General features: G+C 45.2%; 2 protein-coding genes across 2 annotated transcripts; one reads left to right on the top strand and one right to left on the bottom strand.

Annotated features, from left to right (window-relative positions):
• Window positions 1–345: 345 nt before the first annotated feature.
• Window positions 346–3928, bottom strand: LOC308043308 (trypsin I-P1-like; the record flags this gene model as incomplete). The annotated part of the gene is made up of 5 exons (XM_080349272.1): window positions 346–495; window positions 1238–1374; window positions 2153–2406; window positions 3010–3178; window positions 3889–3928. 5 exons carry the CDS (start codon window positions 3926–3928, stop codon window positions 346–348), a joined length of 750 nt encoding a protein of 249 aa, XP_080205398.1.
• A 9079-nt stretch (window positions 3929–13007) lies between these two features.
• On the top strand, window positions 13008–16791 carry LOC308048339 (trypsin I-P1-like; the record flags this gene model as incomplete). The annotated part of the gene is given in 6 exon segments (XM_080357415.1): window positions 13008–13047; window positions 13758–13926; window positions 14530–14783; window positions 15562–15614; window positions 15616–15699; window positions 16442–16791. Coding segments are annotated over 6 exon segments (750 nt in total). The 3' UTR covers window positions 16592–16791.
• Between the last annotated feature and the right edge of the window lie 1387 nt (window positions 16792–18178).

The following is an 18178-nucleotide window of genomic DNA, read 5'->3' as shown; positions in this document are numbered from 1 at the left end:
TCGTTTCATTCCCCAAGTAGAGCTTTCACCTGATGAACAGAAAAGATGTTTTGCTCCAGAGATGGCTCCCTGTAACTGACTGAAAGACTCCTGAAGATGAACCTGCAAAATCTTCCAAGATGGTGCTAGTTGAGAGGCACTATAAATAGTAAATATTTTCCCCAGCATGATATTCTCTGCCTCTTTTCTCCGTTTCATAGCCTATGGAAGACCCAGAGAAACGTTGCACAGAGAAGAGGTGCCTGAAAGTCTTTATTTATTTTTTTTTTTAATCATTTTTGTCTGTCCAGTCCCAAAACAGAAGAAAATGATGAGAAAAACCAGGATGCATAGAACAAGAGAGTCTCAGTTTGCAGCCACAGTTGCTTCGATCCAGGAGACATAATTGCAAACCTTAGTGTAAACCCCAGGATAGCCTCTCTCCGCACATCCAAGACCCCAAGAAACAATGCCCTGGAGCTGCCCGTTGCAGACTACTGGACCTCCGGAATCCCCCTGTGGAGATAAAAGGTACGGTTATTCAGCAAATGGTATCAGCATGAGTGATGAGCCAGAGATCCCAGAAATCATGGAAGTTCGACGAGCTCCACTGGGCTTTTTCCACACAGAAGTTCTAGAAAGGTCATTTCTGATTACGGCTCTACCCCTGATACTATTGTGCCTTACTTTAGCTCCAAGGGCACCACAGCTAAGGATGAGTAAGCTGCCTGTTTTTGATGGATGCAGTCTCTGGCAGATGCTTAGGATATGTGTGCCTTAAACATTATTCTGCCAAATATGTCCTTGGAGCTAGGCACATGTAAAGGCAGAGCAATTGTGAAGTGTGTTCATTTTCCAGATTGCGTGGATCTTGGCATACTGGCCATTTCATTTTTGGTGAGTCCAAAACTAACGCTTGTGACCCAGGCTCTAAAGTCACTGCGATTACTACTGCCTCTCTGGTGCGGCACTCCCCGATGTTCAACAGCCTGAGGTGCAGGAGGCGGCATAGTCTGCCTGTGGAGATTTAGGGCAGACTATTGTCTCAAAAAAGGGACAATCACTAATTGAGTGGGGAAAAAAATCCAGCCTCACTCAATAAGCAACTTGCACCCTAAGTGTCTGCTGTTGTTCAGAAAATCACAACATTCAGACATGCCAGTGCAGTGAGGATAACATATTCCCCTAATACGATGGCCTCTTCTACTAGCAAAAGGCAGGAGAGAAACACATGGGAAAGGAGAGGCTGGAGTTTCACCTGGCAGGAGTCTTTTCCTCCCTCCAGGAATCCTACACATATCATGTTGTTGGTAATTTCCCCGGGGTAGGCTTGGCTGCACTGGCTTGAGGTGAGTACAGGAGCATCCAAGCACTGCAAGTCATCTGGATACAGACCTATGAGAAAATAGAGATGGTTGATGACATCTCTGGGCCCATTTCAGAGCCCAGAGAGGGTCTTTCTTAGCAGAAAAGTAATCACTGAACATCCTATTTTAGCACTCGTCATTTTTCCTCTGAACAGTAACTGCAGCATGGATTTATTTTGTTTAGATGGAACAGATTCTATCCATGGGTCCACCATTTTACACTGCAGCCACATTTATTTTTCTGATACCTCGAAAATCATCTGCTGGCAAGTGTGAAGCTAAAAGCTGTTCTTGTAGCATGTATGTTGGAGGAAACCTGGGCCTCAGGAAAACCATCGGCTCCTCTGGTGCAGGTTTAGTTGTCACCAGTGGATGAGACATGAGTCACTGTCCACACCTCTGACCATTGGTGTAGGAGAAGGGAGCTCTCTTGTAGGCATTTGAGATCGACAGTCAGAGATTTTGATCTTGTTCTTAGAGAACTGACAACTCTATGAATATCTGTTAAATTGCTAATGCTTGGCACTGCACAGCTGTTGGCACCAGGCCACAAAATTGATGGCAGTGTGAACATCCTGGTGACTGAAGTGATTCCATGTCTGTAACACAGAACAAGAGGAAGTACCTTATAAAGGCTTGCCTTTAAAGCACTTCAATGGTTACCATCCTACAGACACTGATCACTCAAAAAGGCCTGTCCCACGGCACTTCTCTGTGCTTTACCCTATACTACTTGGACTTAATGGTGACATCGTAGAGCATATCCCAGGCCCTCATGATGCTGTACATTCCCACAGAGTACTCACTGCCATAGCTGAGCAGGTTGCCCCAGCCAGAGATCAGGCATGTGGTGCCTGCGGCCACACAGCTGGTTGGCAGAGGAACTGTTTGGACAGCTCGGTTGAGCTGGGCTTGTTCAGCAAGCTTGATGAGCATAATGTCGTTGTCCAGTGTTTTGGAGCTGTAATTAGGGTGGCGGATGATTTTAGCTGCATTAATCAACTGCTGTGTCGATTCTGTGAGTGCCAGGTTCTGTTTCCCAAGCTGCACTTGGATGCGACTGGAAAAGAGCAGGAATGGCATACACTTTACTGCTTCCGACAGGCAACGAGAAACCTCCCTGTCACCACACGCACTCACTTCAACATCACTATTGGCGTAGCTGTTTTAATTCAGGCTATCCTTCTTGTCCTGCAATAAGTCCCGGGGGTCGACACTGAAATCTTACCCACTCCCAGTAGAGGTGGTGAATTTCTGCAGGTTTATTTTGCTGAGCTGGGACAAGTTAAATATATAACAGTACTTTGTACAAATATTCTGGAAAAAGGCAATCTGCTATCACCCTCGCCTCATTGCTCTTCCTGTTCTCCAGTGGCTAAGTCTTACCAAGACTGATGCAATTATAAGAAATCACAGCCCATAACCTGCTGCTAGGTTATCGCATTGTCATTTCAGAAAGTGCTCTGCATTGAGAGAAACATCTGCAGAAGTGAAAAACCCCTTCTAATGCCTTCTCCCACCTTCCTGAATGAGCCACACATGCCTTGGTTGCCTTCTCTCAGAAGGGAGTCACATATTTGGCTCTCACAGATCAGAATTCCTGCTAGAAGTGAACTGCAAGAAAGAAGTAAGTTATGGAAGAAAATATTCTTTTTCCACTCACGTCTTGTAGCAGTGAGCAGCTGAAAGGACCCACTGGCTGCTGATGAGGGAACCTCCACAGAAGTGATAGCCAGAATTCAGGGACACCTGATAAGGGACAGAGTTCGCTGCACAGGTGTAGCCTCCCACGATCTTGTCATCATCATCGTCAGTGTTGACGGGAAAGGCAACTGAGAGATAAGGAGTGATGTATGTCAACAACTGGCATAAGGAATCTTGTGCGCCTGTGACTGCCTGAGGCATCTCACCTGCAGGCTCTACTTCTGTAAAAACTCGTGGGAGCAGTGGTGGGCAAGTGTAATGGACATTCATTTGCTGCGCCCTAAAATAAGGTGATAAGGCTTAGGTTGGCATCTCACGTATCTGCATCTAAAGCACTGGCTGCTAGTCCCAGAGTGAACATAAGGTCATAGAAGAGGTGATCTTGTTGGAACAGATCAAAGATATGTCTGTCCCACCATCCTGTTTGCAGAAGTGGTCAATGGTGGACTGAGTGTAAGTACAAAAACAAGTTTGCAGTGATATTTCCTTGCACCACTTGCCCATAGTCCAAAAATTCACAGCAGCTTTAGGACTTCCTGAGCCAGAGGAAGGAATCTTTGTACTTCATAGTCCTTAAGAGAGAGACAGTCTTTTTCTGAAGCTATGGACATGTTTCACTACTCCTGGGTCAAGAACCCCTATGAAGGCATTCGTTCCACATTTTGTGACAGAAGCAAGTATGAACAGACAGCAGTCAAAAGAAGTTACAGTGCTATGCCTTAAAGCTTTTGCAAACTGAAAATGGACGTCACTTTCCCACAACAGACTACCTTGCAAATATGCTCAGAAAATGAGATTCCTTATAAATTACAAGGACAGAAGTAAAGAATGTACTCACCAGCCACACCAACAAAGGCAACAAACAGTATGTACTTCATGATCTTGACACAGCCTCAGACCCAGACTGGTGGACTGGAAGTGTGAGCTGCTAGAAATACATTTTTAGAAATGGCCTTATCTCTAGCCCAAGGTTTTCTCCAGACAAGAAGCACAGAGTGGAAAATTTAAAGATGCAAATGTGGGCACTACAGGCACTGGTAGAAATAAAAATAACGTATCCGTTAATCATAAACTTTTCCTAAGATAGAGAGGTATTTTAAATTATTTCAGAGGGCAGCCTTCAATTTAAAAATACATTTTGGCTTTGGAAGATGTGTAGTTGTTTCCTTGTCCTGTTCTTACATGCAGCACCTGTTGAGAGCAACAAAAAAACCAAGAAGAACGAAGAAACAAAAAAAAAAACCACACAAAAATATCTCTCGATGAGTTTGTTAAGTCTGTTTTAACAAATTCATTTTCTTGAGTTAATACACTTGTTTATGGGAAAAATGTGCACAGATATTAATTCAAAGCCCAAAACAAGTACTATAGCTCCTTGGAGGAGTCCCTGGCCAGGGCTCGCAAATAATTGGTCTAGAAATGGAGTAGAAAGTTTATTTAGATTAGGTGAGAGAAATTAGAATTAGAAATTAGAATCGATGATACACTGAAATTCTTCTGTGGCAAAAATGAGAATTTCATTTTCGTGAGTCCTGGAGGACTGGTACACACAGAGGTACTGTCCAGATAGAAATTTACCTTCATTCTTAAGGACAAGTCCAAGGCCAGGACTTCTAGCTGGCTCTCTGATAAAGAGATGGCACAACCTCTCTGTTCCCAGTAAAACAATGCTAAAAACGCGTTTTCTTATGGTCAGATGGAATTCCGTTTTACGTATTTTAATTTGTGCCAATTGCCTCTTGTTCTGTCAGTAGGCACCACTGAAAAGTGTCTGATTCCCTCACCTTTATTCATACTTCCCTTTAGGTGTTTATACACATTGATAAGATCACACCTGAGCCTTGTCTTCTCCAGGCTAAGGGATACTGGCTCTCTTTGCCTGTTGTCATATGAAAGATGATCCAGCCCTTTAATCAACTTTGTGGTCCTGTGTTAGACCCACTCCAGTAAGTCCATCTCGTTCTTGTACTGGGGAGCCCAGAGCTTGGACTCGGCGCTCCAGACACGGCTTCAGAAGTGCTGAGCAGAGAAGGTGGATCACCTCCCTTGACCTGCTTGACAACACACTTGCTAATGCAGCCCAGGACATCATTGGTCTTTTGGGTTTTTTTTTGCTGCAAGGGTGTATCGCTGGCTCACGGTCAGCTCGTTGTCCACCAGGACCCCCAGATCCTTCTCGGCAAAGCTGTTTTCCAGCCAGTCAGCCTGCACTGTGTACTGGTGCCTGGGTTATTTCTCACCCAAATGCAGGACCCTGCCTTTCCCCTCATGGAACACTGAGAGGCCCCTCTCAGCCCGGTTCCCCAGCCTGGTTGAGGTCTCTCTGCATGCTGGCAAAACCATCTGGTGTATCAGCCACGCCCCTCAGTTCTGTATCATCTGTGAACTTGCTGAAGGCGTATTCCGTCAATCCTATAGGCCATTAATGAAGATGTTGAACAGTATTGAACGCAGTATCAACCCCTGGTGTAAACCACTACAGACTGACTTCCAGCTGGACCATCTGCCACCGCTCGCGAGCCTCTGGCACTGGATGTGAAGCCAGTTTTTAATCCACTGCACTGTCACTTATGTAACCAATAATTTGCCTGCTTCTCTATGAGGATGTGAGATGGATGCACTTGACCCCTGTCCGCTCAACCAAATCAGCCACAGTTTGCTACACGCACTGAAGGAAGTAAGGGTCTGAGCTGTAGCCAAGCCAAGAACTCCTTTTAGGAGCACACAAGGAAGCAGAACGGCACACTGAACAACAATAAGTTGTGAGTGCGGTTGAGTCTCGTGCATACCTTTCTCACTGTATGCAATTTGACTACTAGCCAACCACTTTATTCCATACCCGTGGCAGCCTGGGTGAGCCTACTTTGAGCTCTCTTTGCCAAACAAAGGTGTCTGCATGGCAATGATCTTCTACTTCTCACAGATCACTGGATGAGCCCAGTTTAAGTTTTATATTAGTCATTTAGCCTAAGTAAATGTGTTTTAAATAGAGTGAATCACTTAGAATTATAAGGTCACATCATTTTGAATATACTGCCTGCTTAGTTCCTTAGTTAGCTGAACTTGGTGAAATCTTAAACTCCATGTCGTAAGGCTCCTCTCATGTTCACCAACCTTGTATCTACCTAATTGAAAACAAAGCAGCTACGAACCATCAACACCACCCACAAGATAATGCCTGTTTTGCACTCTGCTGAGCAAAACAGGATTCTTTCAGACAAAATAACACCTTCAAGGCCAGCATGAAGCAGCTATGGACCATCAACAATGTCTGCAGCTAAACAAAACAACGGCCTGTCTCAATGCAGTCAAAGAATCCAATGAGAAGCAAGAGGACCCCAGGCTCAAATATTACTATTGGACTGAATCATCGTGTGAGGGGTGGGAAATGGTCTGTTAGGGTATAATTTCTCAGGGACTTCTATGCTCAGCTCAGCACCTCCATGAAGGCACAAATGCTCGAGCTGACACTGCTGCTGTACTAGTCTAGTAAATTGTTTATTTCTACGAACTTTGATGCCTGAAGGATTACTTCAAGAGACTTTTGGAGCAACCTGGAGGGGGCTGAGATGCAGAATGGTGAAATTTTGACATCCTAGCCAAATGACAAAAATAATCGGGTGTGCACATGTAATCCTTTGGCCATGAACACATATCATCCCTTACTTGTTTTTCCTTTACCCTCTGTCACGGAGGTACCCCAAAAGTCAATTTAGACAGGCGATAAGCTCCAAAGAGACTTTATTCCAACCAGAACTCTTTATCAGGGAACCAACTAGAAATGGGGTTTGCCTAAAATTATTCAGCACTCCAATAACATTGCAAAACAGAGGTTCAGATACCGTTCAGGAGTTCAACTACGACACAGCCAACTCAAACTCAGCAGATCAAACCCCACAACTCTGGAGGGATGATTCACATTCAGTTGTGGAGGGGAGCTGCTCTGGAGCCAACTTGGCTTCAGAAGTGCTGAGCAGAGAGGGTGGATCACCTCCCTTGACCTGCTTGACAACACACTTGCTAATGCAGCAGAGGACATCATTGGTCTTTTGGGTTTTTTTTTTGCTGCAAGGGTGTATCACTGGCTCACGGTCAGCTCGTTGTCCACCAGGACCCCCAGATCCTTCTCGGCAAAGCTGTTTTCCAGCCAGTCAGCCTGCACTGTGTACTGGGCCAGTCACCCTTACCTCAGTCCCTGGCAAGGTGATGGAATCTATCCTCCTGGAAAGCATTTTCAAACACATGAGGCACAAGAAGGTGTTTTGGAGTAGTCAGCAAGTAGTTATGAAGGAGAATTCACACTTAACCAACCTCTTTGCCTCCTACAATGACGTGATCATCTTTGTGGGCAAAGGGAGAGCAGAGGATCTCGTTTATCTCTACGTTTATAGAGCCACTGATGCCGTCTCCCGTAACATCCTGTTGTGGATGAGTGATTTAGGCTCCTGCTTGCTGCAGAGCTGTGTTTAGATCACTTAAAGAAAAGTGTGGCTTAACAGAGTTGGATGGCACAGCTCACTCTATTACTTACTTCAAGGAGGAAATAAGCCAAGCAGAAGTGGGCGAGAGTTGTTTTAGAGTGATAAACATATGTGGACAGGAAATGTAAAAGGGAAGAGGGAGACCCTCCCGTCGAGTCCCGAGGTTCAGAATGGACTCCCTTGCTTTCTAAACTCCTTCTTAGAGAGAAGGCTAGGTGTGGCTGGATCAAAACATAGTCCCAGACTTGGTCAATACTACATGTCTAAGAGGCATAGAGGGTGTCACAGAGGCACCCCCAAAAGTCAATTTAGTCAGGTCACAAGCTCATTATTCTAGACACAGAAAATGGCCAATGCAGTTGAGAACGTCAGCAGAATTCTAATTTGCCGGGGGGGAAGCCAGGGGTGAGCAAGGGAAGGAGAAAGCCTTGATAGTGAAGAAATCAGGGAGAACATGAAGGTTCTGTAGAGTTGGAGGCTGATGTTTAAAGCAGAATGTAAGAACGAACATGTAAGTTATTCACTGAAACCACTAGAATAGTAGTTTCCAAACATTTCTGAACAGTAATATATTTCAAGTGTGTGTACATTTAATAATTGATAACTATATAAATATACCACCTAAGTTCTAATGTTTTCTTCTCACAGCCTGGTGTACGCTCTTGCACACTTTGGAGACCACTGCACTGGAACACTGTAAACCAGGAACCTGTTGATTACAGATGCCAAAGAGCAAAAGATGCAAAACCCATCCGCAGACAGTCTCCTGGCCTCCCGCAACAGGGGATTTATCATTCTTATGTCAGATGGGGCATGTTTCAACAAGCTCTTCCCAGGCAGGATGGACTTGGGGAGAGAAAATCAACAGTCCCTCCACCGCACAGCTCTGGGAGATGTACAAGGACTAGCGTGAGAAATTCCTTCACTTCATGCTCCTGGGAAACCTTCTCTCTGCCAGCCCATTATCACGCCAGGTTTCCCTTTCCCAGGATCTTGCATCAGCCTGGAAAAATGTATTTACTTTATCTCAGTCCAGTGGCCCTAGAATCATAGAATCATTTTGGTTGGAAGAGACCCTCAGAATCATCAAGTCCAACAGTTAACCTATCTCTGGCACTAAACCATGTCCCTAAGAAACTCACCTACACGTCTTTTACACACCTCCAGGGATGGTGACTCAACCACTTCCCTGGGCAGCCTGTTCCACGGCCTGAAAACTCTTTCTGTGAATAAATTTTACCTAATATCCAATTTAAGCCTCCCCTGGTGCAACTTGAGGCCGTTTCCTCTCATCCTATCACTTGTTACTTGGGAGAAGACACCAACACCCTCCATGCTACAACCTCCTTTCAGGTAGTTGTAGAGAGAGATAAGGTCACCCCTCAGCCTCCTTTTCTCCAGGCTAAACAGCCCCATTTCCCTTAGTTGCTCCTCGTAAGACTTGTTCTCCGGACCCTTCACCAGCTTGATCGTCCTTCTCTGAACTCTCTCCTCCTTGTCTTTCCCATAGTGAGGGGCCCAAAACTGAACACAGTATTCTAGGTGCAGCCTCACTAGCACTGAGTACAGGGGGAAGATCACTTCCCTACTCCTGCTGGCCACACTATTCTTGACACATGTAAGGATGCTGTTGGCCTTTTTGGTCACCTGGGCACACTGCTGTCTCATATTCAGCTGGCTGTCAACTGACACCCCCAGATCCTTTTCCACTAGGCAGCCTTCCAGCCACTCTTCCCCAAGTCTGTAGCCTTGCATGGCATTGTTGTGACGCAAGTGCAGGGCCTGGCACTTGGCCTTGTTGCACCTCATAAAATTGGCCTCACCCCATTGGCTTGCCACCCCTGGGTTTGTCTCTGCTCTGCCTGGTTTTCTCACATTGCCTCTTCAAACCTAGTTTGAAGCTCTTTCAATGAGCCCTGCTAGCTCCTGTCTGAGGATCCTTTCCCTACTTTGAGACAGGTGCCTCCCATTTGTTGCTAGCAGGCCAGGCGTCACGTAAACTGACCCATGATCAAAAAACCAAAATTCTGCTGGGGACACCAGTTCCACAGCCAGGTATTGATCTGCTTGGGTCTTCCTCTATCATCCCTCATCACACCCTGCAACTAGGGGAGCAGAGGAGAACACTGCTTGTGCTCCTGATCCCTTAACCAGTCGTCCCAAGGCCCTGAAGTCCCGCTTAATTGCCTTTGGATTTCCTGTTGCAGTCTCATTGCTGTCCACCTGAAAAATTAGTAGCGGAAAATAATCTGAGGGTCTTTCCAGGGCAGGAAGTTTTCTCTTCATGTCTTTAACCCTGGCCCCAGGGAGGCACCAGACTTCTCTAAGAAGTGGGTCCAGTCTGCATATCGAGCCTTCTGTTCCCTTATTTGCTGAGATCTGCTGCTTTGCTGCAGACCAAGTTGGCTCCAGAGCAGCTCCCCTCCACAACTGAATGTGAATCATCCCTCCAGAGTTGTGGGATTTGATCTGCTGAGTTTGAGTTGGCTGTGTCGTAGTTGAACTCCTGAACGGTATCTGAACCTCTGTTTTGTAATGTTATTGGAGTGCTGAATAATTTTAGGCAAACCCCATTTCTAGTTGGTTCCCTGATAAAGAGTTCTGGTTGGAATAAAGTCTCTTTGGAGCTTATCGCCTGTCTAAATTGACTTTTGGGGTACCTCCGTGACAGAGGGTAAAGGAAAAACAAGTAAGGGATGATATGTGTTCATGGCCAAAGGATTACATGTGCACACCCGATTATTTTTGTCATTTGGCTAGGATGTCAAAATTTCACCATTCTGCATCTCAGCCCCCTCCAGGTTGCTCCAAAAGTCTCTTGAAGTAATCCTTCAGGCATCAAAGTTCGTAGAAATAAACAATTTACTAGACTAGTACAGCAGCAGTGTCAGCTCGAGCATTTGTGCCTTCATGGAGGTGCTGAGCTGAGCATAGAAGTCCCTGAGAAATTATACCCTAACAGACCATTTCCCACCCCTCACACGATGATTCAGTCCAATAGTAATATTTGAGCCTGGGGTCCTCTTGCTTCTCATTGGATTCTTTGACTGCATTGAGACAGGCCGTTGTTTTGTTTAGCTGCAGACATTGTTGATGGTCCATAGCTGCTTCATGCTGGCCTTGAAGGTGTTATTTTGTCTGAAAGAATCCTGTTTTGCTCAGCAGAGTGCAAAACAGGCATTATCTTGTGGGTGGTGTTGATGGTTCGTAGCTGCTTTGTTTTCAATTAGGTAGATACAAGGTTGGTGAACATGAGAGGAGCCTTACGACATGGAGTTTAAGATTTCACCAAGTTCAGCTAACTAAGGAACTAAGCAGGCAGTATATTCAAAATGATGTGACCTTATAATTCTAAGTGATTCACTCTATTTAAAACACATTTACTTAGGCTAAATGACTAATATAAAACTTAAACTGGGCTCATCCAGTGATCTGTGAGAAGTAGAAGATCATTGCCATGCAGACACCTTTGTTTGGCAAAGAGAGCTCAAAGTAGGCTCACCCAGGCTGCCACGGGTATGGAATAAAGTGGTTGGCTAGTAGTCAAATTGCATACAGTGAGAAAGGTATGCACGAGACTCAACCGCACTCACAACTTATTGTTGTTCAGTGTGCCGTTCTGCTTCCTTGTGTGCTCCTAAAAGGAGTTCTTGGCTTGGCTACAGCTCAGACCCTTACTTCCTTCAGTGCGTGTAGCAAACTGTGGCTGATTTGGTTGAGCGGACAGGGGTCAAGTGCATCCATCTCACATCCTCATAGAGAAGCAGGCAAATTATTGGTTACATAAGTGACAGTGCAGTGGATTAAAAACTGGCTTCACATCCAGTGCCAGAGGCTCGCGAGCGGTGGCAGATGGTCCAGCTGGAAGTCAGTCTGTAGTGGTTTACACCAGGGGTTGATACTGCGTTCAATACTGTTCAACATCTTCATTAATGGCCTATAGGATTGACGGAATACGCCTTCAGCAAGTTCACAGATGATACAGAACTGAGGGGCGTGGCTGATACACCAGATGGTTTTGCCAGCATGCAGAGAGACCTCAACCAGGCTGGGGAACCGGGCTGAGAGGGGCCTCTCAGTGTTCCATGAGGGGAAAGGCAGGGTCCTGCATTTGGGTGAGAAATAACCCAGGCACCAGTACACAGTGCAGGCTGACTGGCTGGAAAACAGCTTTGCCGAGAAGGATCTGGGGGTCCTGGTGGACAACGAGCTGACCGTGAGCCAGCGATACACCCTTGCAGCAAAAAAAACCCAAAAGACCAATGATGTCCTGGGCTGCATTAGCAAGTGTGTTGTCAAGCAGGTCAAGGGAGGTGATCCACCTTCTCTGCTCAGCACTTCTGAAGCCGTGTCTGGAGCGCCGAGTCCAAGCTCTGGGCTCCCCAGTACAAGAACGAGATGGACTTACTGGAGTGGGTCTAACACAGGACCACAAAGTTGATTAAAGGGCTGGATCATCTTTCATATGACAACAGGCAAAGAGAGCCAGTATCCCTTAGCCTGGAGAAGACAAGGCTCAGGTGTGATCTTATCAATGTGTATAAACACCTAAAGGGAAGTATGAATAAAGGTGAGGGAATCAGACACTTTTCAGTGGTGCCTACTGACAGAACAAGAGGCAATTGGCACAAATTAAAATACGTAAAACGGAATTCCATCTGACCATAAGAAAACGCGTTTTTAGCATTGTTTTACTGGGAACAGAGAGGTTGTGCCATCTCTTTATCAGAGAGCCAGCTAGAAGTCCTGGCCTTGGACTTGTCCTTAAGAATGAAGGTAAATTTCTATCTGGACAGTACCTCTGTGTGTACCAGTCCTCCAGGACTCACGAAAATGAAATTCTCATTTTTGCCACAGAAGAATTTCAGTGTATCATCGATTCTAATTTCTAATTCTAATTTCTCTCACCTAATCTAAATAAACTTTCTACTCCATTTCTAGACCAATTATTTGCGAGCCCTGGCCAGGGACTCCTCCAAGGAGCTATAGTACTTGTTTTGGGCTTTGAATTAATATCTGTGCACATTTTTCCCATAAACAAGTGTATTAACTCAAGAAAATGAATTTGTTAAAACAGACTTAACAAACTCATCGAGAGATATTTTTGTGTGGTTTTTTTTTTTGTTTCTTCGTTCTTCTTGGTTTTTTTGTTGCTCTCAACAGGTGCTGCATGTAAGAACAGGACAAGGAAACAACTACACATCTTCCAAAGCCAAAATGTATTTTTAAATTGAAGGCTGCCCTCTGAAATAATTTAAAATACCTCTCTATCTTAGGAAAAGTTTATGATTAACGGATACGTTATTTTTATTTCTACCAGTGCCTGTAGTGCCCACATTTGCATCTTTAAATTTTCCACTCTGTGCTTCTTGTCTGGAGAAAACCTTGGGCTAGAGATAAGGCCATTTCTAAAAATGTATTTCTAGCAGCTCACACTTCCAGTCCACCAGTCTGGGTCTGAGGCTGTGTCAAGATCATGAAGTACATACTGTTTGTTGCCTTTGTTGGTGTGGCTGGTGAGTACATTCTTTACTTCTGTCCTTGTAATTTATAAGGAATCTCATTTTCTGAGCATATTTGCAAGGTAGTCTGTTGTGGGAAAGTGACGTCCATTTTCAGTTTGCAAAAGCTTTAAGGCATAGCACTGTAACTTCTTTTGACTGCTGTCTGTTCATACTTGCTTCTGTCACAAAATGTGGAACGAATGCCTTCATAGGGGTTCTTGACCCAGGAGTAGTGAAACATGTCCATAGCTTCAGAAAAAGACTGTCTCTCTCTTAAGGACTATGAAGTACAAAGATTCCTTCCTCTGGCTCAGGAAGTCCTAAAGCTGCTGTGAATTTTTGGACTATGGGCAAGTGGTGCAAGGAAATATCACTGCAAACTTGTTTTTGTACTTACACTCAGTCCACCATTGACCACTTCTGCAAACAGGATGGTGGGACAGACATATCTTTGATCTGTTCCAACAAGATCACCTCTTCTATGACCTTATGTTCACTCTGGGACTAGCAGCCAGTGCTTTAGATGCAGATACGTGAGATGCCAACCTAAGCCTTATCACCTTATTTTAGGGAGCAGCAAATGAATGTCCATTACACTTGCCCACCACTGCTCCCACGAGTTTTTACAGAAGTAGAGCCTGCAGGTGAGATGCCTCAGGCAGTCACAGGCGCACAAGATTCCTTATGCCAGTTGTTGACATACATCACTCCTTATCTCTCAGTTGCCTTTCCCGTCAACACTGACGATGATGATGACAAGATTGTGGGAGGCTACACCTGTGCAGCGAACTCTGTCCCCTATCAGGTGTCCCTGAATTCTGGCTATCACTTCTGTGGAGGTTCCCTCATCAGCAGCCAGTGGGTCCTTTCAGCTGCTCACTGCTACAAGACGTGAGTGGAAAAAGAATATTTTCTTCCATAACTTACTTCTTTCTTGCAGTTCACTTCTAGCAGGAATTCTGATCTGTGAGAGCCAAATATGTGACTCCCTTCTGAGAGAAGGCAACCAAGGCATGTGTGGCTCATTCAGGAAGGTGGGAGAAGGCATTAGAAGGGGTTTTTCACTTCTGCAGATGTTTCTCTCAATGCAGAGCACTTTCTGAAATGACAATGCGATAACCTAGCAGCAGGTTATGGGCTGTGATTTCTTATAATTGCATCAGTCTTGGTAAGACTTAGCCACTGGAGAACAGGAAGAGCAATGAGGCGAGGGTGATAGCAGATTGCCTTTTTCCAGAATATTTGTACAAAGTACTGTTATATATTTAACTTGTCCCAGCTCAGCAAAATAAACCTGCAGAAATTCACCACCTCTACTGGGAGTGGGTAAGATTTCAGTGTCGACCCCCGGGACTTATTGCAGGACAAGAAGGATAGCCTGAATTAAAACAGCTACGCCAATAGTGATGTTGAAGTGAGTGCGTGTGGTGACAGGGAGGTTTCTCGTTGCCTGTCGGAAGCAGTAAAGTGTATGCCATTCCTGCTCTTTTCCAGTCGCATCCAAGTGCAGCTTGGGAAACAGAACCTGGCACTCACAGAATCGACACAGCAGTTGATTAATGCAGCTAAAATCATCCGCCACCCTAATTACAGCTCCAAAACACTGGACAACGACATTATGCTCATCAAGCTTGCTGAACAAGCCCAGCTCAACCGAGCTGTCCAAACAGTTCCTCTGCCAACCAGCTGTGTGGCCGCAGGCACCACATGCCTGATCTCTGGCTGGGGCAACCTGCTCAGCTATGGCAGTGAGTACTCTGTGGGAATGTACAGCATCATGAGGGCCTGGGATATGCTCTACGATGTCACCATTAAGTCCAAGTAGTATAGGGTAAAGCACAGAGAAGTGCCGTGGGACAGGCCTTTTTGAGTGATCAGTGTCTGTAGGATGGTAACCATTGAAGTGCTTTAAAGGCAAGCCTTTATAAGGTACTTCCTCTTGTTCTGTGTTACAGACATGGAATCACTTCAGTCACCAGGATGTTCACACTGCCATCAATTTTGTGGCCTGGTGCCAACAGCTGTGCAGTGCCAAGCATTAGCAATTTAACAGATATTCATAGAGTTGTCAGTTCTCTAAGAACAAGATCAAAATCTCTGACTGTCGATCTCAAATGCCTACAAGAGAGCTCCCTTCTCCTACACCAATGGTCAGAGGTGTGGACAGTGACTCATGTCTCATCCACTGGTGACAACTAAACCTGCACCAGAGGAGCCGATGGTTTTCCTGAGGCCCAGGTTTCCTCCAACATACATGCTACAAGAACAGCTTTTAGCTTCACACTTGCCAGCAGATGATTTTCGAGGTATCAGAAAAATAAATGTGGCTGCAGTGTAAAATGGTGGACCCATGGATAGAATCTGTTCCATCTAAACAAAATAAATCCATGCTGCAGTTACTGTTCAGAGGAAAAATGACGAGTGCTAAAATAGGATGTTCAGTGATTACTTTTCTGCTAAGAAAGACCCTCTCTGGGCTCTGAAATGGGCCCAGAGATGTCATCAACCATCTCTATTTTCTCATAGGTCTGTATCCAGATGACTTGCAGTGCTTGGATGCTCCTGTACTCACCTCAAGTCCAGTGCAGCCAAGCCTACCCCGGGGAAATTACCAACAACATGATATGTGTAGGATTCCTGGAGGGAGGAAAAGACTCCTGCCAGGTGAAACTCCAGCCTCTCCTTTCCCATGTGTTTCTCTCCTGCCTTTTGCTAGTAGAAGAGGCCATCATATTAGGGGAATATGTTATCCTCACTGCACTGGCATGTCTGAATGTTGTGATTTTCTGAACAACAGCAGACACTTAGGGTGCAAGTTGCTTATTGAGTGAGGCTGGATTTTTTTCCCCACTCAATTAGTGATTGTCCCTTTTTTGAGACAATAGTCTGCCCTAAATCTCCACAGGCAGACTATGCCGCCTCCTGCACCTCAGGCTGTTGAACATCGGGGAGTGCCGCACCAGAGAGGCAGTAGTAATCGCAGTGACTTTAGAGCCTGGGTCACAAGCGTTAGTTTTGGACTCACCAAAAATGAAATGGCCAGTATGCCAAGATCCACGCAATCTGGAAAATGAACACACTTCACAATTGCTCTGCCTTTACATGTGCCTAGCTCCAAGGACATATTTGGCAGAATAATGTTTAAGGCACACATATCCTAAGCATCTGCCAGAGACTGCATCCATCAAAAACAGGCAGCTTACTCATCCTTAGCTGTGGTGCCCTTGGAGCTAAAGTAAGGCACAATAGTATCAGGGGTAGAGCCGTAATCAGAAATGACCTTTCTAGAACTTCTGTGTGGAAAAAGCCCAGTGGAGCTCGTCGAACTTCCATGATTTCTGGGATCTCTGGCTCATCACTCATGCTGATACCATTTGCTGAATAACCGTACCTTTTATCTCCACAGGGGGATTCCGGAGGTCCAGTAGTCTGCAACGGGCAGCTCCAGGGCATTGTTTCTTGGGGTCTTGGATGTGCGGAGAGAGGCTATCCTGGGGTTTACACTAAGGTTTGCAATTATGTCTCCTGGATCAAAGCAACTGTGGCTGCAAACTGAGACTCTCTTGTTCTATGCATCCTGGTTTTTCTCATCATTTTCTTCTGTTTTGGGACTGGACAGACAAAAATGATTAAAAAAAAAAAAAAAAAAAAGACTTTCAGGCACCTCTTCTCTGTGCAACGTTTCTCTGGGTCTTCCATAGGCTATGAAATGGAGAAAAGAGGCAGAGAATATCATGCTGGGGAAAATATTTACTATTTATAGTGCCTCTCAACTAGCACCATCTTGGAAGATTTTGCAGGTTCATCTTCAGGAGTCTTTCAGTCAGTTACAGGGAGCCATCTCTGGAGCAAAACATCTTTTCTGTTCATCAGGTGAAAGCTCTACTTGGGGAATGAAACGATCTCTTGCTAGAGCTTGCTGTCTTCATGTGCCAGTGCCACGGGAGCTGCTGCCTGTACCTGGCATGAAGTTCTCCTAACGCCAGCTCACACAAGAATTGAAAGTCCATGAAATTGCTGCCAAAGTTGCCAATGGGCTGTGGAGCTGTGTAAAAATAAAAATTAAAAAAAATAAAATAAAAAAAAAAAGTAGAGAATTTGAGTAAAAGAAAAGTATAGAAAAAGCAGAGAATAGGTGAAATGGGGAATGGGGAGAATTTTCAAAGAAATCGGACACGAGAGGAGAGGAGAGGAGAGGAGAGGAGAGGAGAGGAGAGGAGAGGAGAGCAAGGCATGAAGGAACAAGTGCTGTTTGCTGACAGAGAGGTTTGTGCCTGACTCTCTCAGATGTTTTGTCACTGAGATAGCTCTTAGGAGAGTGCCAGGTGCCTGACTCATTGAGATAGGCACCATATACGAACAGGATCAGATCATGGGTTTGTGTCCCATTGCTCCAGTGAGGCGCGGAAATTACTTTACAACCTGTGAGGTTATAAAGAAGGTATGCTTATTCAGTGCTGGGCACACGGGGGATAATTCCGCCCAAGATGTGTGCTAATTTCCAGCAGCCGCAAACTTGGTTAAATGCTCTAAAGTATTACATATTAATGAAAATTCTAGGAACACCTATACATATTCATAACTTGACCCCGAGAAGTCGGTTCTTATTACCATGTGTTCCAGGAAATCGTTTCCATAGTCTGCCCCCCTCCTCGGCCCTTCCTGGTTGCAACTGTGCAGTGCCACCTGGTGGTCGTGGGCTAGGGTCTCCTGGATGAAGGCCCACAGTACTCTTCGCTGTACACTTTTACCTCTGGCCTGGTGTGCTGCGTTGCCTGGGGCTCAAACTGGTGAACTACTTAGAACTGGCTTATCTCCTGTCCTGTGCCCAAGATTTTCATTATCTTGTTCACCCAAGGATGCAGCTAGGTTTTTTATCTTTGCAAGGCCTGGGAAGTCATCACCGAACTCCTGTTTCTCATACAATAAGTTATACAATGCTCTAAGCTAGGCAATTGCTATGTGGGTTAAGGGTTGGCTCTTTAAGTGTCTTTTAGTGTTAGTTAGTTGGTTCCCTGTATCACTGGAAGCACCAGTTAAATTCCTTCTCAGCATCTGCCTTTTTCCAGAAAAAGCCCTGAACTGTAGCCTGGCATCTTTCCCTTCAGTCTGTTTGCACCAGGAGAAAGAGTTCTTATCTGGG

The sequence above is a fragment of the Nesoenas mayeri genome, assembly GCF_963082525.1.
Source record: "Nesoenas mayeri genome assembly, chromosome: 1".
Taxonomy (NCBI): Eukaryota; Metazoa; Chordata; class Aves; order Columbiformes; family Columbidae; genus Nesoenas; species Nesoenas mayeri.
The sequence above is the reverse complement of the archived record's forward strand: the minus strand, read 5'-3'. Positions and strand labels throughout refer to the sequence as shown.